The 23,764-nt window shown below is 39.7% G+C and overlaps 1 protein-coding gene across 8 annotated transcripts in view; it reads left to right on the forward strand.

Annotated features, from left to right (window-relative positions):
• Mbnl2 (muscleblind like splicing regulator 2) overlaps window positions 1–23,764 on the forward strand; it is a 150,315-nt gene that overhangs the window by 117,033 nt on the left and 9,518 nt on the right. For 2 of the 8 annotated variants that reach the window (XM_042682667.1, XM_042682666.1), the window contains 3 exons: window positions 696–749; window positions 1,424–1,577; window positions 8,362–8,397. In XM_042682667.1, the coding sequence (XP_042538601.1) occupies window positions 696–749; window positions 1,424–1,577; window positions 8,362–8,397 (244 nt within the window). Of the gene's footprint in view, window positions 1–695; window positions 750–1,423; window positions 1,578–8,361; window positions 8,398–9,686; window positions 9,782–23,764 lie in introns of all 8 variants that reach the window. The other 6 variants (XM_042682668.1, XM_042682672.1, XM_042682669.1 and 3 more) reach the window with 6 other exon arrangements.

Here is a 23,764-nt window from a genome sequence, read left to right on the forward strand (position 1 = left end):
TCTTATAAAGACCCACAACTAGCAGAGTGAAACAAAGAATTGAGGCAATTATCTATATGATTCAGACAAAAAAGAAATCTGCATCCAAACCCAAACCGTTTTGCCTAAATAATCTTGAGTTTGAATATTTTTTTTGCCTGAATTTTCATTTGTCTCAGTTTGCTGTTTCATTTTGTTAGGCTAGAGAGCTGAAGTGAAAATTATCTTCGTGAAAATTTTCAACTTGGATTGTGCCTGGTGCCTTTGGATTTTTTTTTTAATATATACTTGAAAGCTAACTTATCAGACGTTCTTCAAGCTGATGGCCCTTGAAAGTTTTGCATTTTTTTTCTGAAGCAATATAAAAAATGCTTATGGTGTGTATGCAAGCTGCTGTTTTAATTAACTTTCCTGAATTTCAAACATCTATATTTTACTCTCTTATATGCTTTTAACTAAGGTATAGTAGATGCATTTTTGCTTCAATACTAATTTAAAGGTGTAATATTCATTTCTTTAGAGAACATTTTTGTTGTTGTGCATGCCTAGTGTTTTGTACGTTGTATATTGCATTCAGAATATTTTTTTCCTTCTCACCTATCCACAATGCAATGCCGTTCCCATGATGCACCTCTGCTTGCTGTTTACCTGTATGTTAATTCGCTTGAATCCCATTGGCCCACTGCCATCATGTGCTCGCTGCCTGTTATTAAAAGACTCAGTCGACTGCCAAAGCAATGAAGCGACCTCTCGAAGCAACTGTAGACCTGGTACTTTGACCTTTCACCTTTCGCTTTGCATGTAGCTTTTCAGAGAACCATCTGAGATTTGTTTTTACTTGTAAGATACTGGTTGCAGCCAATCATGATTATTAATTTAAAATGGAAAAATTTCAATAAGGTGTTTAGCCATTTCGTTTGCACATGTAATCTGTGAAATAAAATTGACCCTAACAAATTTTAATACCTTTTCCAAAAGAGTGAAGCAAACTTAAATTCCTTGGCTCAGAAAAAGGCTCATTATAATCCTTATTAACCTTAACAGTCAAGAAATCGTCATTGAGTAAAAGTAAAGAATAGGTATTAATAATAACACAGTGCTTTTTTTCTTCCCCCACCCCTTCCCATTAGAATAGCTGAACCCATTTAAAAAGCTGAAGCCATTTTTGTTTTCGTTGTTGTTGCTTGATAGTTTTTTTTTTTCTTTTCCTTAGTTGAGATGCTACCGTTTTTTGGGTTACAGAAATCATGCTTTTGCTCTCAATAACAAATTCTCACTCATTCGACATTGCCGCTGTTTAAATTAAGGTGCATGGCATAAGCATCTCCTTAGCTATCATTTAAAACGTAAAGAAAGAAAGAATATTGTCCTTGATGATCTGTGTAGACACGGAAGATGTGTTTGCTTTAAGTTAGACATGTCTTATTGACTTCTTCCTTTCTAGGCCTTTCCTCCTGGTGCTCTTCATCCTTTACCAAAGAGACAAGCACTTGAAAAAAGCAACGGTGCCAGCACGGTATTTAATCCCAGTGTCTTACACTACCAGCAGGCTCTGACAAGCGCCCAGCTGCAGCAGCACGCCGCGTTCATCCCCACAGGTATGTGCCCTGACCGTCCACGTCTGCGTCCTTCTGTCCTTCTGGTCATGTGCTTTCTTCTCATCTCTTTAAGCTGTTTGGCGGCCTCTAGTTTTGCATCTAATGGTGCAATACCGCCTCAACGTTATCATTGTCTAGATATATCTAAAGATTTTGACCCTGCCTTGATAGCTGAAAGTTGTTAGGATTCTAAAGCCAAATATCTGATCGAACTGAGTGATAGATTTAACCAGGAGCAACAGAGAACACGTAGGGGCTTCTGCTTTCTTAAGCCCTTGTTAAATTGTTTCTGTCAATAAGACCTTTTATGTGTGACCATTGAAATTTTCCCTTAACACTGAATGACCTAAAAATAGCAATTCTAGTAAATACTAACCACTTTTTTTTCTCTTTCTATTCAGTGCGCTAAAAAATAATGAGGCTATTCAAAGTAAAGCAATCCTCTACTCATATTTTTTATATCCATGCTCTCTCTCTTTCTCGCTCTCTCCATGCTTCTCAACATTCACCAAGTTCACAAATTTTATAGAGAGATATGAGTCCTTATCCTCCATTTGCGAGCCAATATCTAAGGATATGAGGTGCTACTGTGCATTATTTTACCATTCCACTAAGATGTCAATCATGTTTATCATAAAATCTCAGAGTTTAAAGTGGTCTCCGTGATCTCTTCATCCGGTTGACTGTTTTACAGATGAGAAAACTGAGGCCCCCCTATGAAAAGTGGCTTTCCAAGGTAACAAGAAAAAATTGTAGAACCTCAGTCCCCTAGACCTTGTCCAATAGACACACCCAGCAGCCCCCTAGCATCCAAATACAAGATTCCAAAGGGCTCTCCAAAAAAATAAAAACAGCCTAAAGTAAATCTTTAAAAAAAAATAGCATAATAGATAAGATACATAAGGTTAAAAAAAAACAAAACACATTGTGTGCCAACGCTACCCAAGCTTTTATTTAATTTCCCTGCTACAGACACAGACACTCCAAACATACACATTACACAGACAGCTCAAACAGCCCGTGATTTTCATCTTAAGTCTGAAGTTAGAAGCAGGGTATGATTTCATCTCCCATTTGTTGAGTTTAGGGGTTCAAAACAGAAGTCCTTCATTCCATGATAGTAAATGGAAGATGAATATGCATCAGTAACAAGTTCACTAAAAAGAATTTAACTGATCCTTGTTTGTAGGATTGGACTTTCCTCTTTTGTCACTCATTTTCTTGAATTCCAAAGCATATTAGAAGTTGTTTTTTAATCAGAGGTAGAAAAATACTTTGTAATATCCTTTACTACAATGTCTATACTTTAAAAAAATCTAATAACATATAAACAATTGTACTTATAACAAAAATATAAGAGCAAAATAAGTTTTAGGATTTATTTCTCTTAATTGATTTCTGTACCTATCTTTAATTCGTAGACCTGCAGAGAAATCTCTTAATTCAGCATCTATCAGCACTTGACTCTAACACTATGACAGCTTAGTTAATGACCACTCAAATAACATAGCAGTATCAATAATTGTAACCGAATTGAAATAATACCATCATATAACAATTACTGGAAAATTAGTTTACCCACAAAGTCCTGTACGGTTTCTATAAATGTCTCATAGGCCTTGTGGCCAGTAGACATTTTAAAAGGGAAAAAATGACTCAGAGAAAAAACATAAAAGATGACTGTGTTCCTGAAGAATGGGAAATAAAGCCATTACCATCTTGGGAATATCTGAGACCCTGGAGCTAAGCCTTTGCTAGACTTCCAAGCCCTTAATTACATATGCCATACTCTAATCCAATAATAACAGATTAAAGGAGTTATTGAAAGAATTCACCTTTTGAGATATTTCACCTGCACACCACTTAAATGTTTCCAAAAGAAGAGAGAATGACACCCCTACCACAATAACTGATTGCCTTTCAGGTATTGGGTGCGGTGGTTGTGTACTTCCGCCCTCTGGTGGATTCTGTAGGAACAGCTCAGATGTGTCAGCAACCCTCATCCAAAGGACTTAGGAGCCAAAGGGTGGGACCCAGCCCACATAATGCCGTGAATTAGAAGACTCCATTTGTTGCATAATATTAAGATCATAGTGAAAAGAGATGTGGATCTCCTGTTTTGGAGTGTTCTTTCTGCTTCTAAGAAATATCCATGTTTCTCTCAAATGATGAAAGAGAGCAAACTTTATTAAAAATAGCATATGCTTTTCTCCCACCTTTAATCCACAGCAGAAATTTCAGTGTGTATAGTAGGGCAAAAGTTTTTATTTTAGGGTTTCCTTATGAACCACATTTTGTACCTCATTTTAAAAGTGATCATGATGACACATGTTCATCGTTAATCCAGGTTTTTTAACCTCTGCAAATTAAGTGGTGATGTTCAGAAGAGTAATTTGTATAACGGAGCAGATAGCAGTCCCCTTATTATTAAGCGGACAAATAAATATGAAGTAAAAACATTTTTTTGTTTCCTAGAGGTTACCCTTTATGGAAAAGATATTCATAATATATCTTTTAATGTGCTACTAAAATTCTCCCATTCACACAATGTGGCTTTGCATTTTCAGGAATTCTACCTCCCGGCTGTAAAGATATTAACATAAAATATCACACAAAAATATGAAATTCTTCTCCAAAAACCATACTAAGATAATTATCACCCTGGTTGATGTCCTAGCACATTTTCAGTGGGTGGGATTTTTTTTCCTCCTTTTGATAGGGATTATTTTAACGAAGTAGTTATACTTTTTCTTTGCTATGTTAAGAAAGTGACAAAACCACACATAGTTACCAAAATAGCACCATCATGATTCTTGGCACTTCTCTGACAGGTTTATTCTGAGTTCCTGGAAGTGATCTTATAGATCTATTATCTATTTTTATTCAAGATGCTACTGTTCTATTAGTGGCAAACAATTATTTGCCTTTTGCAGATGGAAAAATTGAGGCTGTGTTTACTTTACAAAGTGGTATAACAATTATCCGGATAATCCTGGTTGACCATGATTACAAACTAACTACTTTGTGCAGTGGAAGAAGAAAATATCTGAGAATGTTTGTTTATAAAATTAACACCCTAGTGATAGGCTTCAGCTGGTCAGAAAAAAAAGGTGACCACCAGAACCCTTCCTTGAGTCATCAGAACATTATATGGAGCACAAGATAAACCACACAAGAGAGAAAACGTGCTACCTAATCACTGCCCATGTTGAGAAACCATAAATGATCCTTAAGGTTTCCATGTAACTTGTGTCCATGTTGGGTAGAAACTGTCCACATAAAATAATCAACTATCCAGGCACTGTAATCCTAACAACTGAAGAAGCTGAAATAGGAAGACTGAGATTCAAAGCCAGCCTGGGCAGACATATCTGAGAGATTCTTATTTCCAGTTAACTAGCAAAAAGCTGTAGGTGAGGTGTGGCTTAAGTGGTAGAGGACCAGCTCTGAACAGAAAAGCTAAAGCAAGAATGCAAGGCTAAGTTCAAGCCCCGGTACCAACACACATTACACACACACACACACACACATGCACACGCACACACACACACGCACACATACACGCACGTTATTCATTGCATTCCATACAGCAAACATTTCCTGGACACATGAAATGTTCTGGGTTTGAGAGCTGGTGGTGAGAATGCAAAGGAGCTCAGACCTAGGTTAAAACCAAATATAAGGCACAGCACGCAGAATGAACCAAGGGACTGAGCATAGCTCTTGGAGAAGGAGGTGATACGTTCTGCCTTCCGCACACACGGTGGGTGGTGATACAAAGCATATGGAGGAAGAAGACTTTCTGAAGCTGGAGACATTTACTGACTTTGAAAGAGAAGTGAGCTTTTATCGTTGGTTGGGGGTGGGGGAAGAGCCTCTCAGGCAGAGAAGGGAGGGGTGTGCTTACAGAAAAGAGTGTTGCCCACCATATGGTACCATAGTGCCAGGTACTCACAGGGTCTTGGGAAGAGCGGAGAGGAGCAGTTAGGTGAAAAGGCTGAGCCCTGAAAAGAAAAGCAAGCCCATTGGGTAAGAGAGCCAACCTGGTGGCAAAGGCAGCGTATTTCCAATGTGCACACCCCTCTTGGGCGGCCACAGGAGAGTCTTGTTGAGTTCATTTGGTTGAGCAGATCCAAGACTGAAGCCTGAGAGATGCGGCTGATAGCTCTACTAGCAAGTTGACTGGGAAGCAGCTCTCCATCCTTAGCATCCCTCTGACCCTCACTTCCCCATACATCTCAGGAATGCCTTCCCCGGGAGGGAGGCTTGTCCACAGACACTGTCAGAGAATCCAAGGGGGAAAGGGGGTGACATAGGGGCCTGAGGAGTAGGTAAAGGAATAGTGGAGAAGATTCCTGAAGACATGGCATGTACCTCGAGGCCTGAGAAGCGACAGGGAGTAAGGATTCTTCTGCAGAGAGCAGAGAGCTTGTAGGAGGCTCGCATGGAACAAAGTGGAATGTGCAATGATAAGGCTAAGCTATGCAGATCCTGGTTCCAGGACAGCCTGGGAGAGAGGCAGAGCCTGGACCCCAAGTAGCTTCATCTCAAAAGCAGTAGTGGCCATTAATTGTTCCCCAGAAGAGCAGTAGCCAGGCCTGCAAAAGCTGGAGGGTGATGCATAGCTGAGATTAGAGATAATGGAGGTTAGGACCGGGAAAAGTGGCAGAGGTGATCAGCGAACAGAGGCAAACTGCATTTCAGAGGCACGATTGCTTTGACTTGTTGGTGAGTTGGCTGCGGGGAAGGGGAGTATCACTAGGGGAAGTGGCACAGGTGTGACATTCTCTTCAGGCTACAGTTCCACAGGGATAAAGGGATGCAGATGATCTCTGAGGTAGAGAAAGAGACTTGAAAACACTTAGGTTGACACCTGTTCAGTTGGAGACAAGTGTGAGAGCCAAGTAACAAGGACAAGAGCAATGTTGTGATTGGATCTGGCGCTCAGAGAAGAAATCTGAGCAGAACACAGTGTGGATGTCATGAGTTCATTGACGATCTGGCGCTCAGAGAGGAAATCTGAGCAGAACACAGTGTGGACGTCATGAGGTCATTGACGCTCTTTAAATACATAGGTGGAAGAGTACCCAGGATTGACATATCAAAGTAGATGGGAACAAAAAGACCAAGAACTGAGGAAAGCTCCCGAAGACAGAGATAGAGATTTGAGGGAATACAGAAAGAGGACATTGGCAGAAAGAGAAAAAAAAAAGTGTGGGAGGGCTGAGAGTGTATGGGGAAGTAAGTGTGTGTGTGTGTGTGTGTGTATGTGTGTGTGTGTGTGTGTGAGAGAGAGAGAGAGAGAGATTAAGCCTGTGAGGGAAGAATGGTTTGTCATGGAGAGAGGAGGGAGTGGCCAGATAGAATGCGATCCTGAGACTCCAGAACAAGTAGGTGCTGGTATAAGACTTTCTCCTGCTCAACCATTCGGAGTCCACTGATGATAGACATTCTTAGTTTGCGCAGAGAGGAGAGGAGATAGTTTAGGTAGAGTAAAACCAAATTGGATAGGACTGAAGAATAAATGGGGACCAGGGAAGTGAAAAAGTGGGTGTAGATCACTTTCTAGAAGCTCAGTTGGAAAGATTAGAGCAATTGACTGGAGGGAAAAATGGTGTCATGGAAAGGATTTTTTGAGTGAGTGAGTGTGTGTGTGGGAGAGAGAGAGAGAGAGATTGAGAGAGAGAGAAAGTTATCTATACAGGCACATTGAAGAACCCTGTAGGAATCCCTTTTTCTGATGCAGATGTTAGCTGGGTTTGGCATGGTGAGCTTAGCGAAGAGAGTAATGGTGTCTACAGCTCAGATTCTTCATAAAAAATAACCTCTGTGTCACCTGTGTAACATTCAGTCTCCAGTTAATCAAATTCACATTGCCTGGTTTTCATCCCAAGGAACAGAAGAACCCTGAGCATATAATTCCTCAAAGTTTTCTATGCAGTTCTAAACAGCCATCCCAAACATGCCTGCCTATCATGGCCCAAGTTTTGTGATTCATGCCCATTAATAAGACCACCCGAGGTAAAGCAGCTCTTCCTTAGGAAGGAAAGAACAACCCCCCGCTTCTGTCCATTACCCCCTTAGACTTTAGACTTGCCAAAATCCTTCTTCCAGGGTCACCTTGATGTGACCTTGACAAAAATGAAACCTCTTTGGGTTCTCCTTCAGTCCTAGTTCTACACAACTTTGATTTGGAAGATATGAAATCTTGATTGCAGTTCTTTTCATACTGATGTTGACACAAAATATTTTATCATCAATCCATCAAGCCAACAACTTGAATGCAGCAAGTCCAGTATAAATGTAGTGCTCCTAAAACCCGGCCAGGATTTGGGAATGGAGTTCGATTTCTAGTCTTACCCTTGATTCACACTAGTCATGACTTTGCCAGGAGTTTCTATGCCTCAGATTTTTCATCTGTAAAATTCCCACTTCCTACCTTGGAGGATTAATTTGATCATATCTGTAAAATACTTTGAAGTCATAGAGGAAGGAGGCTACAACATTATCACATGTCATTCTTGTTAGACTCATGTTGATGTATATATGACTAGCAAGTGTGAAAAAGTAGTTGTAAGTGTGAGCTTGGGAGATGATTGGCTTACAACAAGTCAGCTGTATCTGTGTCTGTACTGACAATGTGAACAGCCCTTTACAAACTGTGTTAACTAACCCTACTTATTTCTGGTTGCGCTTCAATCTCACTTTTGAATGTTAACTCTAAACCGCTAACCTGTTTCTTTCCCTTTATCCACTTTTTCCACCCACCATTGCATGACGTCAGGGTCAGTTTTGTGCATGACACCCGCTACCAGTATTGGTAGGTTTCAAACTTTTTTTATTTGTATTTTTATATGATGTCTTTTATATAATACTTTCACTTGTTTGACATTTATTTCAGAGATGGTAAAAAAAAATGTTTGAGGAAGAAGAAGTAGTAAATCTGAAGGCTTATTTGGCTTTAGAGTTAACAGGTTTTTTTTAAGATGTATAATTAAGAAAATGATGGTTTTAATGTGCTCTTTTGTGCTAGAACAATCGTTACCAAGACATAAAGCCACAGTTCAAGTCTGATTTTTAATGATTTGTGTTTTGTTTCTCTTTATAGTTTATCTGGTATAGCATAAGGAAAACAGACAGGAGGCAGGCTAATTTCATCAATGTTTTAAAGTTTCATAGTGGTGTGCCTTTATCTCCTCTTGCTTGTCTTAGAGTTATCAGAGTTTCCCAGAAGTATTTCTTTAAAATAAATAAATATATACATACATATACATACATGGATGTATTTTGAAACTAAATGTCAGACCTACCTTTCTTAGCTTTTATAAGTGTTAGCTCATTTGTGATTATCTTTGTACCTGCTCATTCTTTTTGATGTTAAACAGTCCTCAGTATAATAGTTCTTCAGTCTGTCTTTAGGACATATGGATTGATTCTAGCTAGAGTCCAGAAAAGCAAATATTGACAGAATTTGTCTGACTATTTCAGAGTGACTGTGTTAGAATTTACATCAAGGCCGTAGTTTTTGCTTTGCTGTTTATTGATCAAAATAAAACACAATCCCCAGAGATTCCTGTTTACATAAAAGATCCCAAATTGAAAAGGAAAATGTTCGATTTGACCAGAGTTAACCAAGATGTTCCAAAGAACATCTTATCCCAAATTAAACTTACATATCGGGCCTTTGATGTCTTAGAATTTATGATTATTCTATACTTAATTGTCATCTATTCTCACTTGATTGGATATTGCCCGTGAGATTTTTTTTTTAGAAACAACCATTATTATATTTACTATATGCTGAATTGGGAATGGTTCTATTGTTAGAAAGAAATTGTTAATAAATCCATCAACCAAAGTAATCTGCTTTGGCCTTTCTGGGAATCACTGATTATGTTTTAAAACTTCCTTTAATTGTACTTGTAATAAGCTATTTTCCCTTTTTTATTTCTCTCCCATGCTTCCTTGCTTTGCATTGTGATTGCATGCCATCTGCTGGTTTAACCCATGATGGCTTGCTGCTCTGATATTCACCATGCCAAATACCACTTCTATTACCATAATGCTACACCCTCCTGTTCATTGCTCCCATGGTTCCCCTCCTGAAAGTACCCATGATGCACAGCGCTACGTCCGCCACTGTCTCTGCAGCAACAACTCCTGCAACAAGTGTCCCCTTCGCAGCAACAGCCACAGCCAATCAGGTTTGCTCCTTTTAAAGCTTTCTTTCACAAATCCCGAACTCTAAATGAGTGCTGATATTTAAAAAAAAAATTCTCAGTGAGAGAATTTTTTTTTCATGTTTATCCATCAAATTTTATTTTTTTAATTAGTTTTATAGCAAGCATTTACAGACAGGTTGCACTTATTTAGAGTTAACATTTACTGCAAATAATGATGTAGCTATGTTTTGTGTTGCACTGTTTGTTTTCGTACCTAATATTGTGTAATTAACCTGACAGGCTTAAATTCCTTTTAGTACAGCGTTACTTATCCAGTGGTTGATGAGTGACCCCATAAAAATGCGAAGGCACCTGTCGGTGTTCGACGGTTGAGTCTAGTTTGCTTCGGTTCATTCAGACCTTATGATCTGTGTTGGAGGAAGAAATCATCTCTTAGAAAAATCTCCTCGGGCTGGGAAGGTGGCTCAGTGGTAGAGCGCTTGCCTTGCACGCCTGAGGCCCTGGGTTCAATTCCTCAGCACCACATAAGCAAAAAGAAAAAAGCCGGAAGTGGCGCTGTGGCTCAAGTGGTAGAGCGCTAGCCTTGAGCTGAAGAGCTGAGGGACAGTGCCCAGGCCCAGAGTTCAGGCCCACGATTGGACTCCCCCAAAAAAAAAGAAAGTAGAAAAGTCTCCTCCCTTCCTTCTAAGTATAAAATCTGAGGTCCCAATAATGCTTATTAATTTGACATTGATCATAGGTGCTACCAAACTCACTTAGCCCCCACTGGACAATCTGCCCAGAATCCTGGCATAAGAGCCATACATCCTGGAAGGAGAAAAGAAGTGTACCACTGGGTTCACGAGCTGGATGTAAAGAATTAGGAGAGTTTAACTCTGTGGGTTTAATGCATGTTCCCATACCACCTTGGCTTGTGACACTAACTAGTGAGAGCCAGCGACTGTTACAGCCACACACTTTGACTGTGCCCTTGACCTCAGCAGTCAACGTAGACACATGCGTTCCTGGTAAAAGGATCTGTACATTGAGTGTGATGATGGAGAATCAATCCTCCCTTCACCTAGAAAACCATCTTCTAGTACATACCTTCCCTTCAGGAAAGAGCAATTATGTGGGGGGGTGGAGGGGGTTGTTTGGTTTAGTTTTGAATTTTGTTTGTGTTTTGTAATAAAAATTATCCATGGTGCTAATACAAGATGAAAAAGAATCTAGGAAGGCAAGGCTGATAGGAAAAATGGTAAGTTGGGCATTGGGGGATAGCAGGTTGGCATAAATGGCATCTGGCTTCCTGCAGGCTGGCAGGGCTGACTCACACTCAAGCCTTGGGAGGCTCTAGGCTTCCTCACTGAAATGAGAGGTGTGAATGCATTGCGTGGCAGGAAGGAAAATGAACCTCCTGGACAATTCCAACCGTGTCTGCCACATCGTGATAAGGCAGGAAGGAGCAAGGAGTGGACTGCACAGAAGCCATGTAAACTATGTGTTTGCAGTTCTTCTGATCATCATCTTACACCCGGTCCCCTAATGGGGACCACAAAGAGAGGCCAGCAAGTTCCTACCTGGGAAAATTGATTTCTCTTTAAACCATAGGATGGCAGAAGGGAAAGAGGCTGTCTGTATCCTCCCAGCATTGGATTCAAAACACCTCTTCTCACTCACTCAACCTTTTTGATGGGTCCCAAGGCCCGATGCTTGTTAAACAAGCACTCTCCCACCAGAACTATAGCCCAAGCCCTTTGGTTCCTTGGCATTTTGTTTTTAAGACAGGATCTCCCTAACAACATCTGAGCTAGCCTTGAACTGGAGACCTCCTGTCTCTGCCTCCTGAGTAGCTGGGATTACAAGGTATGCAACTCCATGCCCAGAACACTTCTTTGTTCTTTTAAGGGATGATGGCTATCTGCTAAGTCTATATCCTGCCCCCTCCAACCATGCTTATGTGATATTTTTTAAAATCTGATTTCTTCATAGAAAAAAAAGTTCAAAAAATAATATGATATCAAAATTTCCCCTATACTTCGTAGCAAGTTGCATATTTCCAGTGTTCAGAGATCTTCTCTAAGAAAGGGAAGGAAGCTTTGGAGTTTCAAAGCAATGTCATTTGTATTTTTTCTGTCTAGTGATTGTTTGGCACCATTTGATAAGGGAGAAAAAGTCGGGATTGTAAACAAACACAGGATTTTGTCTGTGTGGAAAGAGGCAAGAAATAGGAAGTCTGACTATTTAGAAACTAAATCATATCATTGTAACTTGGGTATGATCAGGAAAGGAACTAATAAGCCTAACTTTAATTTTATCCCAACAACTGTAATTAAAGAAATACATAACTAGCTTAATGAATCCTAGATTCTGTGCTTTACGGTTTGTCAGAGGCAATAGTTGGTACTGTATTGCATGTTGTTATAAAACAAAATCCTAAAGCAATACTTGATAAAGGTCTGCTTACACAGAAAGGTAAATCATTTAACCATAGGTTTTCAGATATGACTTTTTTTAATGTGTTTTCAACAAGTCTCCTATCATCTACAGAAGAGCTTGGGAATTATTTTAGCATCTAAGCATAAGAAACTCCGAGATTTGCTAATGATTGTGAAATAAAAATCCAGTTTAAGATGTCAACTCAACTGGAATGAGGAATCTTGGCTTGTGAATCTCAGTTGTGATAGGAGGAAGAGATCCTCATGACCTCTGAGATTTGTGCCTCTTACACAAGCCTGAAAAGTGGCCTGGTCAGAAGGGTGACACAGGCAGGACGGAGAGTGGAGGAAACACTGAGGCTGTAGAACGCTAAGCATTCTGCCTTCTCATCTTTAGCACAAAATACAGCTGGTTTTGACCCTCCCTCCTCCCCCTTTTTTAGTTAATTTTTTCAATCAGACTATCCATTCAAATATTTCAGATCTCAGAGGCAATTTGTAATTAGATACGTCATTCATAAGAGGAAGAAGGTGAACTGAAGCTTCTCAGGGCTTCTCATGATAGCTTCTCTGGTCCAGAGTGTTTTTAGTTTACCACGTGGAGAATCGCACATAGCACACAGCCAACGCATACATTTTATCCTCAGGATGAACCACCAATAAAAGTTTGCATGGATCTTTTTGTAGAGCAGAAGCTTAAAATTAAATGGAATCTAAACATGGGAAAAATGTTTTTAAAACCTGGGAATTATCTAGGAATAGATAGATAGACAAAAATACAACTTCCTATTTTTGATTTCCTATTTCCATTTTCCTATTGCAAGGTCTTTGAGCCTTAATATACAAACTATATCTAGTAATAATATAATAATACAAACCACTCGCTATATGTCAGGTATGACTAGAAAAGCTCTCTTGTGTATTACATATTATATGTCAGATATTCAACTCTACTATATATATGAAAGGCTATGTATGCATAAATACATAGATTCTTATTTAGTCCTTATAGTAGTTTAGGCTCTGTGTTCATCATCCCCATTTTATGGATGGCAAAACTTCAACAAGTGTAACTGCATGAACCAAAGTTGCATAGCTATTAAATAGTCCTGCTAGAGTTTAAACCCAGGCAGTTTGGCCACAAAGCCTTGGTGTTAACACCCAGAGTGTGCTCTTCCTCTACAATTAGAAACACTCAAAATAAAACTATCTATTGAGGGAGACTCAAAACAAACAAATTCCATTGCTAGAGGAGAAAATGAAAAAGTCTTGCTAATACAGGTCAAGCCAAGAAGGGGCCTTAATTGGGAAATTGAACTCTCAGCTAGTTATAGAACAGGGAGCTCATGTTTAGGAACTCCATAGTTGAACTTCTTGATTCTTTGTGGTACTATAATCAGTGGGAATTTTTTATTTCTAACAGAAGGTTTAGCCATCGGTCTTAAGCAGGTCTGTAGGTACCTTTTGTCACAGTCTCTGTTTCTAACCTCTGTTAAATCTCCAAGTACCTTGGTAAACAAGCAAACTCAGAAAAGAAAATAATGTCAACCTGACAGTTAGTAGGTTCAATCCCACTAAAAGGACCAGAATTCACAAATTTGTTGACGTCCCTATAGTGATAAATTTTGAGTAGACAGTAAAGTGATAGAGATATTTGGCTTAGTATATGGATTATCTAGATATTTTCCATGCTACAAGAAATGTTATTTAATAAAAAAGGGTGCATATAAAATTTCTATAACCTGACTGGTTACAGACCTCTATGGTATAATTGTTTTTTTAAATTATGCAAAGATACCTTTTATTCTTTCATAAGGAGAGAGGATATTTCTGAATAAGTATAATTTGTATTTTAGCTTCTTTACTTATACATGGGTATTATTTAGTTCACTTAATTACGTCCTTCAAGGCCCAATTCAAATACAATTTTTACTGAGTCCTCCCTGCTGAAAGTTCTTCATCTGTCCTGTGAATTTTACAAGGATTTTGTCTGCTTTCCCCTTAGGGTACCTTCAGTAGGTAGAAAGTCAACTTCAAGTGTACAAAAATGGAGGAGCATAAAGTTTATCTGGAGAAGAACCAACAACCTGAGCAATCAGAACCTCTGTTTGTGGAAATAGCTCTGAGTTACTAACTCCTAGTTGAGCAGGGTCTTAATGCCAGGCTAAAGGATTCTGTCACTAATGGGAAACCTAGGAATACTGAGCAGAGAGATTGGAGGAGAGCATCTGCAGGAACCATAAAGCATCTACACTGGCACCAGGGCCATCAGCAAGTAGCCTGTTGGTCTCACCATTTCCCGTTACTTTGGGAATGTTACTTTTAGCCAAACAGAAATATAAAATCATTGTGTACTACAGCAAAACCTGTCCCAAATCAGCATCAGGTGACAGAAAGATACATGTGGGCTGATGTGAATGGTTAGGGAACTTGCCTCTTGGGACTTGTTGACCCGCACTTAGCCAAGTCTCCAAGAAGTGCTACCTCATGGTTACCAGTAGCAGGTATAAGGCCTCCACAAGTGAGACTTCCTCTAAAGATTTAGTCCCTTCAACAGAGTTGACCTTCCAGAGAGTTCTTTGGAAAGTCATTGGAATATAAGACAAGCCAGAAATTTCCCTTTTCCGTTACTGCTTGATAGCAGTTCACTCTATACATAGTAAATTTAAACATTATCTTATCAGAAAATAAAATTCCTATTTATTATCTATTATGTTCTATCTGGCCTGCTCTAAGCTAATAAAGAAGAAAGAGAGAAAAAAATCTCAGGAACATCCTACTTTATACTTAGTCCTCCTCTGTGAACATGAACACAGCTTCACACCCACTTAAATTAATCCATGCTACCCAGGAAATCCAGAAAGAAGACTAAGGTCATGCTTTGTGACATCTCCCTTACATCTGTTTTATAAAATACCTATTATTCAAGGCCATCTGTTGGGACTATATTGAGACAAATGTAGGAGGCATTCAATATTTTCTGTTGTTCACTACTTGACCCATTTGGGGAGGGCCTATGTTTGTTTCACAAGTAACAATCTTGGTTCTGCAAGGCCCCAGTGTAGGAGGCGTAGGCTCCAGTCAGCTCTCTCCTGAAATACATGGCAGAGTGGCTGGCCATCCTCAGTGCTGCTGATCAAACTGTGAAACTCTCTTTTTTCACAGTTGGCTTGTTCCCGAAAGCAGCTGGACCCAAGTATTCTGTTCTCTTTCCTCCCCAAACAGAGAATGCAACTGTTGGAATCCAGCTCTTATAAACAGCCCTCTGGGCTAGGACAGCTTCTAGGCACCATACTGCCAAAGTGACTGAGCTTTGTGCTTTTACTGTGGCCATAGAGAAAGGGGTTGGTTTCTGAATTGGGCGTGATTGCTTCAAATGAGCTAGAATTGCCATGTCAAATGTGTTTCAGAGAAGGCAAGCCTAACTCGTGTGGGGGGGTGGGGGTGGGTGTGGGTGTGTGTGTGTACATGTATGTGACAGAGACAGAGAAAGAGGAATTGAGATTGAAGTCTATCATAAGATAAACTTAAGCTATAAAAATTGCAACAGTTGCATTCAATTGACATTATTAAATAAAACTCCTTAGCAATTTTTCAATTCTAACTTTCATTGTACATCATGGTTAGGAAGTCTAGATTTACTACTAATAGGACAAAAAAAGAGTTCCCAGGAATGAGAAGGTAGCTCAGTAGTAAAGTGCTTGCTTTGCATGCATGAGGCACTGGGTTCGATTCCTCAGCACCATGTAAGCAGAAAAAGCCGGAAGTAGTGCTGTGGCTCAAGTGGTAGAGCACTAGCCTTGAGCTAAACAGCTGAGGGACAGCGCCCAGGCCCAGAGTTCAGGCCCCACAACCAACAGAAAAAAAAATAAGAGTTCCCAAATATGGGGGTCTTAGATGAACTTGTGTCTATAAGACCCACCTAGAAGAAGAGGAATTTTTCCCTTTATGAAATCAGAAAATAAGGAGACAGTAGACCTTTTTGTTTTCCTGCCTTAGGTACAGCTACTTTGCAGGACTACTGTGAGGTTTAATTAATAAATGTCTCTGCAGATTCTCTGAAGAAAAGCCAGGTTATGTAAGCATTGTGGTCTCATACAGTTTCATTTTTCATGAATAATTTACACCTCATGATGAGAAGCTGGGTAGAATTCTTTTGTATACTCACCTAAAGATATAATATCAGTTCCAATTTTGTGCATCTGAACCGAAAAAAATACTGAGTCCTTCTGTGAAGCTTTTCTGCCTCTAGACTCGCCCTATATATTATACCCTCAAATCCCACCCATTTTTTTTTGCATTTGATGGGATTTGGGGGGGGGGTTGAACTTTTGGAATTGAGAAGTTCTAATGTCGGTAGCATTTTGGCTTTTATCGGTGGTAGAAAAATCATGCTCCATTTCTCTAATTTTAGGTTTCCTCCTTGGAGCCAAATGAATATGTGGTTCACCCTATATGTGTGTTATTTCCAGCTCTAGATTTGTAAAGGAAGAGAGAACCTAGCTGCAAGGCAGGAATTCAGACCTATTTTCAAGGGTTGGGTGAGCTGCTGTAAACGGCATGAACCTTCATGCAAAGGCATTTATCTTACCTGACTGAGCCCTGCCAGTGTTGCCTACTGTTCCTGCATGTCTGCTGACATGTTTGGGGTGTGACAAGCCTTTATGTGCAGATGAATGGGGATGAGAGCCAAAGCCTGTGATACCCTATGATTATCAGATGTGGCCCCTCAGGTCACACTGCTGCGGGCACTGACTTCCAACCCACGTGTATCTGAATCTGTGACCATTTCAGAGGCCACCGTCAGGGAGATGGTAAAGATGTTCAGGGGTTCATTGTCTCTAGTCAAGGAATTGTGACTCAATCAGGGCATGTCATCTCAAACAACACAACATAAAGCACGAATTCCAGTGCATAAGTATCACTTCGAGGACAACAAGCTCTATGGGAGAGCTCATCCCTAAGTGGCTCTGAGGGGTTTGTAGTAATTAGATAAAAGATGGATAAGGTAATTAGATAAATGGCATGGACCAATTTGTAAATTCAAGGGTAGAGAGAAGGATGCAGTCAAAGGAAAAGGGAACTCACATTCCTAAATGCACCACCATGCCATTTTAGGTATGTTTGCACATTTAACCCTATAAATGGGTTCTATTTTCCCTTATATAGATAAAGAAATCACAGATAATTTTGATCATAGCCCTAATAAGTAGTAGGGCCTGCGGTTTGATCTCAAGTCTGTCTGTAACCTTGATGTCCCTATTTGTCAGATTTCCGTCACTGTGACAAAATATCTGAGAAAGATGGGCATGGCCTCACAAATTGAGGGCTTTAAATCTATCATCAGCTGGCCCCATGCTTTGTGGCCCATAGCAAGGCAGACCATCATAACAGGCAGGGATGAACAGCAAAGAGGGCCTGTACACCATATAACATCCAGCAAAATAAGGACAGGAAGGAGATGGAGTCAAACTCTTGGCTATGGCTCAGGGGAACAAAATGATTTGCCTTGGACCTCACTGCCTGTGAGCGGATAATACCAGAAGGTATGAATACAAGGTACAGTAGAGTGTCCTAGAAAATGCAGTTGCATAGCTATGTAGGGAAGAGGTAAGGTTTATAGTTGAGAACAGGACAGGAAATAGGATATTTGAGGCTTGACTCATCATGACACTACTGAGAGTGAGTTAGGTAGCTGGAAGAGGCTGAGTGTTACGTTGACTGGCAAAGAAGCAACTCAGTCCGTGAAGTGATGAAACTGAGATGGAAAGAATAGAAGAAAGTGAGTGAACCGGACTCACCCAAAGCCAGAGAGCTTTCTTGATCCTTTACTTTTTCCCCTCTGCTCAACTGGAAGCTGGCATCAGCCCATACTAGATCTGTGGATTTTCATGCTTTGCTCCTCCTCACCACATAACCCTCCATCAAGACCTCTCTCCCACTGAGCTTAATAAAGAGAATGATTCTTGTCTACAGTTCTTCCCTTCGATGTCTTCTAGAACAATTCAGTTGCCTAGAATTTTTTTTACAACAATTGATGAAAAATGATAGCTATTCTGGCAATTAGAATCCATCATACTTCAGCATCAAATGTGTAGGCTGGAGCTTTTGATCGGTTGGTGTTAGTCTTGGTGATCAAATTATATTATTCTTCCCATCAATCTGCTTGCTCTGTGGTATCCATTGATCTCAGCTTCTCTTGATAAGCTTCTTATAATCAAATCCTGAGACCGGCCACTATTCATCACAGGGTATTTCTGAAAAGCAGCATTATTGAACTGATCGTTGTAAAATGTCACCCATTCCCCACCCCCCCACCATTCCCAGGTGCATCAGTCTTTGTAGATCTGACCGAGACCATCATCAACTAAATCGTAGGAAGAAAAGATGCTAAGTCAAAAGAGCAAATTTACCACCATCACGCCATGTCTCCAAAATAACATTTAAAAAATGTGATCCATGTTACATTACAAACTGGAATAGAGGCCCAGATAAGTAAAGAAAGAACCTAACCCAACTCACGTAAACAGCAAGAGAAGCAGGCCTTGAATTCACTTACCTGTGTCCTGCCTGGAGTGGTGTTTTTCCTCTTTCACCCAAGGACCTTCCTGGCTGAGTAGAGTCTGAAGTGATCGTGGATGGGACCTAAGGCCTACAGAGAATGCAGATAGCACAAACCTAACTCACCCCTACCTGCCACGAAGCACTTACCATGTGCCAGCTATTGTGCATAGTCTTTTATGTACATTAGCTCTCTGAAACTCAAAATGCCCCTGAAAGGGACTGTAATTATTCCAGTAATAGTGAAGAAGGAATTACAGTTTAGAGAAGCTGAGGAACATACCCAAGATCATACCCTTACTGGGGGAGAGGGGGAGCAGATTTTAAAACTAAGTCGTGAGGAGATGGGCAGAGAGTGATGGGGAATGATTTGTTCATAATCACATAAGGATGAGAACTTCATACTCCTGACACAGCCCAGGCCCTCTTCCCATCCCTCGAAACATAGCTAGTGTAGCCGGCTAACTATGCTCTTTTCTTTTTTAATTGAACAAAATATAGATTTACTTCTCCTTTAGAATTTAGAAAAGTTTTTGAGGAATAAGAGACAAAACACTCAGAGAAGTCAAACTCAAATGCTTTGCCTTTCCTGAAGTATTTTTCCCTGTATTAATCTCATAACTGCTCCATTACTCACTCTTTTGATATTTGCTATTGTTCCACTGGAATGTGTGGGAAGGCCACGGAGTTGCTTCTGTTATGAGGATTCTGGAGAGAAGGAATTGCTTGGATCGATTCCTATTGTTCGTGTTCTTTTCTTGGCTCTTCTCTGACTCCCTGCTTTGTGAAAGATGGCCTTGAACAAGAAGTTGAAGTTAAAAGAGAGAAATCTAAGAAAAGTGTCAAGAATGAAAATGTCCATAAATATGTTTTGACCTTAGGCAAAGGTGTTTTAAGAGCTGGTTAGGTGTGGGGCTTTTCATCTGTTAAACTTCATCTGCAAAGCTCACTTTTTCTTCATGCTGTCCATGCAGAGAGAAGGTAAAAGAGATGAAGGCTTTGGAGATTGAAGATCAGGCTTTACTAGATAAGACTAAGTGCATGGAAGTGTCCATAAAGTGTCATTTACTTCAAGCATAGTGATCTAAGAATTCTAACATGTTATGTGTCATAACTTATATTTTGTGGCTCAGACTAGGAAATTAAGATCATTTAAGTATCACCACATCATCATCATCATCATAAATAGCATTTATCTTGAGCCTACTGTCACCAGGCACTTATTAAATACACTGTTTCATTTTCATAATCCCCTATGAGTACCACTGTATTTCCCATTATGCTAAGGATGCTAAGAAGTATTAAGGATAAAAGAAGTTTAAGAGTCAAGTAGAGTAGCTCATGTCTATAATCTCAGCTACTCAGGAGAAGGACCTAGGGAAAATCTCAGTTCAAGGCTGACTTGGGGGATCTGGGGTGAGGGCGGCAGGGAGGAGGATGAAGGAATAGGGATCCCTAGCTAAAAAGTAGCAGGAAGTGGGGGCATAGCTCAAGTGGTAGAGCAAGTAAAAAGGCCTGAGTTCCAGCCCCAGTACTGCAGCTAGATGATAGATAGATAGATAGATAGATAGATAGATAGATAGATAGATAGATAGATAGATAGATAATGAGAAAAGGTTTAATGACTTATCAATGGTGACATATCCATTTAGGGGAAGCTAGGTTTGAATCAGATCTGACCTTAAGGAAGGGGAGATTTTGCCCTTCAGGCAAGTCAGCTTTCTATTGTAGTAGACCCTGATCGCCACACAAGTGATGGCTGACTGTGCCATTACAATAAAAGATTCCAGTTCTCTAAGTGATAGATATGACTTGACAGCCAAAACTGTAATGAAAAATCAGAGAGTTTCCGTCGAGACCAGTCATCAATGACAAGATATACACGGGCACAAGCAGAAAGGGAAGTAAGTGTATTTGATATTTTTTAAATGTTAATCTTATCAAAACAAGTATATTTCCAACATACATATGGAGAGTCATACAAGTCCAATATTTAAATGCACAATAGTATTTATTTGAATGACTATTTAAATAGTGGCTCAAGCCAAATTTGATTTAGGATTATAAATGCTAAAATAATAGACTCCAGAAAAGGAGCTCACATATGTCAGATCGTTTATATGAATTATTTCATTTAATACTCAACTTCTCCATTTTCCAGATGAGAGAACAACCTAAAAGAATAATTTGTTTAGGATTCAGGAAGGTGGGTGGCATTTTTAACCACTGAAGGGAAAATCATAATAGAAGTAAGGCCTTTTCAAAGTCCAAGTTCAATATCAGAAAGGGTCAGAAAACACTGTTGGTTGGTAGGATCATGGGAGTTCAAATTTTAATACAGTGAACATGATTTAGAGGATAGAACGAAAGAGGCATCACTTCACTATTAGATAATCCTGCCTGATAAGACTGAAGGACTGAAATAATAGGAAAGAGAGACCCAGGCAGAGTAGCTCAAGCCTGAAGCCTCACTACTTGAGGCATGAAGAGTGGGGTTTCAAGCCAGCCCAGGCACAAAAAGTCCATGAGACTCCATTTCAACCAGTCAAGTCCATTTGGCTTTCCATAGCAAGGAACACATGCAATGAACAAACATGCAAATGGTTATTGTCAAAAATAATTCTAGGGGCTGGGAAGGTGGCTCAGTGGTAGAGTGCTTGTCTTGCATGCATGAGGCCCTGGGTTTGATTCCTCAGCACCACATAAGCAGAAAAAGCTGAAAGTGGCACTATGGCTCCAGTGGTAAAGCGCTAGCCTTGAGCTGAAGAGCTGAGGGACAGTCCCAAAGCCCAGAGTGCAGGCCCCATGACCAACAAAAAATAATAATAATAACAGCAATAATTCTCATGCAAAAGCAGTCATCTCACAAAGCAAGTGCTTAAAGAATGGACCTAACATCCAAGACTTGAGAGGGCCTCTTATAATGAAGAAATAAAAGAGTAGACACTCTCCCCCAAGAGAAAGTAGTTCCTTCCTTTGTTTCTACTGGCCATCTATTACACAGGATATTCTGAAACTTCCTGGAGAGTGAGTGGAAAGGCAAGTGGCACCTTTACTGAACCAAGTACCTACCACACTGGTCAGGGGGTAGTGTGATATGAGCAGAGAAACTGAGGCCCAGAAAGGTTACAGATCTGGTTGATGGCATAGAAACACCCCTGAATTCCATTTAACAGATGCTGTTTTGATGTTTCTTTGCACCCTAATTTTAGACACAATTGAGTGTTCTTACTAGCTTCTCTCTATCTGTCTCTGTCTCTCTCACACACACAGACACACACACACACACACACACACACACACACACGGTTAAAAGCCAGGACCTTAATTGCACTGGAAATTTTCATCTCCCAAATTTGAGAAATGCCCAGTTAACGTGTGCAAAGACACACTTCTGTGTCTGGCTCATAGAACACTAATCCTACTAGTCCTTTTACTAAATTTTAGCAATTCGTTGCTTTTCTGCCTTTGGTGTCTTCAAAGGCAATTCTTAACAGGCTGAATTATATATTCTACTCCACTGTTAAAAGAGATAATGCAGCCAAAATGTGCCCAGGATTCTAAATCAAACACAATAGTAGTAGATACAAAAGCGGAACAATGAGCCCTGTTGGGGTCTTTACACTAAATCCAACAGGATCATGGTTCTGTGCTTTGATTTTTCTTGGCTTGAGTCTTCAATCTAGTATTGTGACTAAAATCCCATATTGGAAAGAAAAAAAACCCCTCATTGTATGAATGAGTATTTCTAAAATTGCTTTGCAATTGATGTATAGACTTGTTTTTTTTAACACTCTTTGTTGCTTTAATTTAATTTTTCATGGGCACTTTGTGAATTTGCATGTCTAAAAAATGAGATTTACTTCAATTTCATTCCTGATTTGCCCATTCATAGCCTTTATAATCCTGATGTCAAGAATAGGGATGAGCAAAACTAAGTACAAAAACACTCGTTTACACAACAAAGTAGTTCATGATATTATGTTATATAAACAAAGTTTTCTTGGATTCTACCACCGTATCCAGATAATCCAGTTCAGTGAAACTAATTCAAACGTGCACAGTCTATTTAACCTTACCATCTCTTCCTTATTTTCACTTATTTCCTATATTGTTATTCCTTATTATTACTTAACCTTACCATTCCTCCCACTGTAAATATTCTAGACATAGGTAGAATACTTTCTTAAATAATATGGCCCAATATTATATTATTTTCTAATAGAGTAGAAGAATTTAACCTTCTTCAGAATAGACAGGACTTAATTTTTTCAACATCCCTTGATCATATACGTGGTTAGGAACTGAGCTTTCTTACAGAGACAAAACACTTTTAGTGGTTGACCTAGCATCACTATACAAAGAAGTTTAACATGAATCAAAACATCATTTGTAAAAGATGAATCTTCCACAATATTCTTTCAGTGAATTGAACACTCCCATCCTGGGACTTATTATTTTTCTTAGGTTATTTCAGTTTCCAAAGTACTTTACAATGGTATTTTAGCCATAGCAGGTCCTTTAGATGTAATCATTGACCAGGTTTTCACTCCTATTATTGATCATGTATAATACTGAGCTAATAGCACAGAGTGACTAGGATACTGCCCTCATTCATGGAGGTTTCTTTTTCATTGGAGTTTAGGAAAGACATCAAAAGTATGGGCCTAATCCAAATTTCCAGGGGGTGATAGAAAATTCCTTCACATCTTTTACCTGTCAGAGGTAGAGAAGCCATAATCTATAGAGAATCTCTTGACTGAAATCTTACTCAGGGATGGTTTCCAGAGTGAGAATGTGAAGTGTAATGTGGGATCAAGAATGTTAGGTGCCAGCTAAGAGGATAAAATCCAGGACCTGGCCCTAGTCGCCACCAAACCCATTCCCACCACCATGTTTCACGTTTTGCATGATGCTGTGCTTCCATGTGCCAACTTATTCTTTCCCTGGCTCCCATTTCACCTTTCCAGGGACGAACTGTGTATGTAGGGTTCTTCCTTCTCTGAAACTATGGAGCAAACATGGC

This window comes from Dipodomys spectabilis, unplaced genomic scaffold (genome assembly GCF_019054845.1).
Source record: "Dipodomys spectabilis isolate Male_0828 unplaced genomic scaffold, ASM1905484v1 ptg000075l, whole genome shotgun sequence".
In the NCBI taxonomy this organism is placed as follows: Eukaryota; Metazoa; Chordata; class Mammalia; order Rodentia; family Heteromyidae; genus Dipodomys; species Dipodomys spectabilis.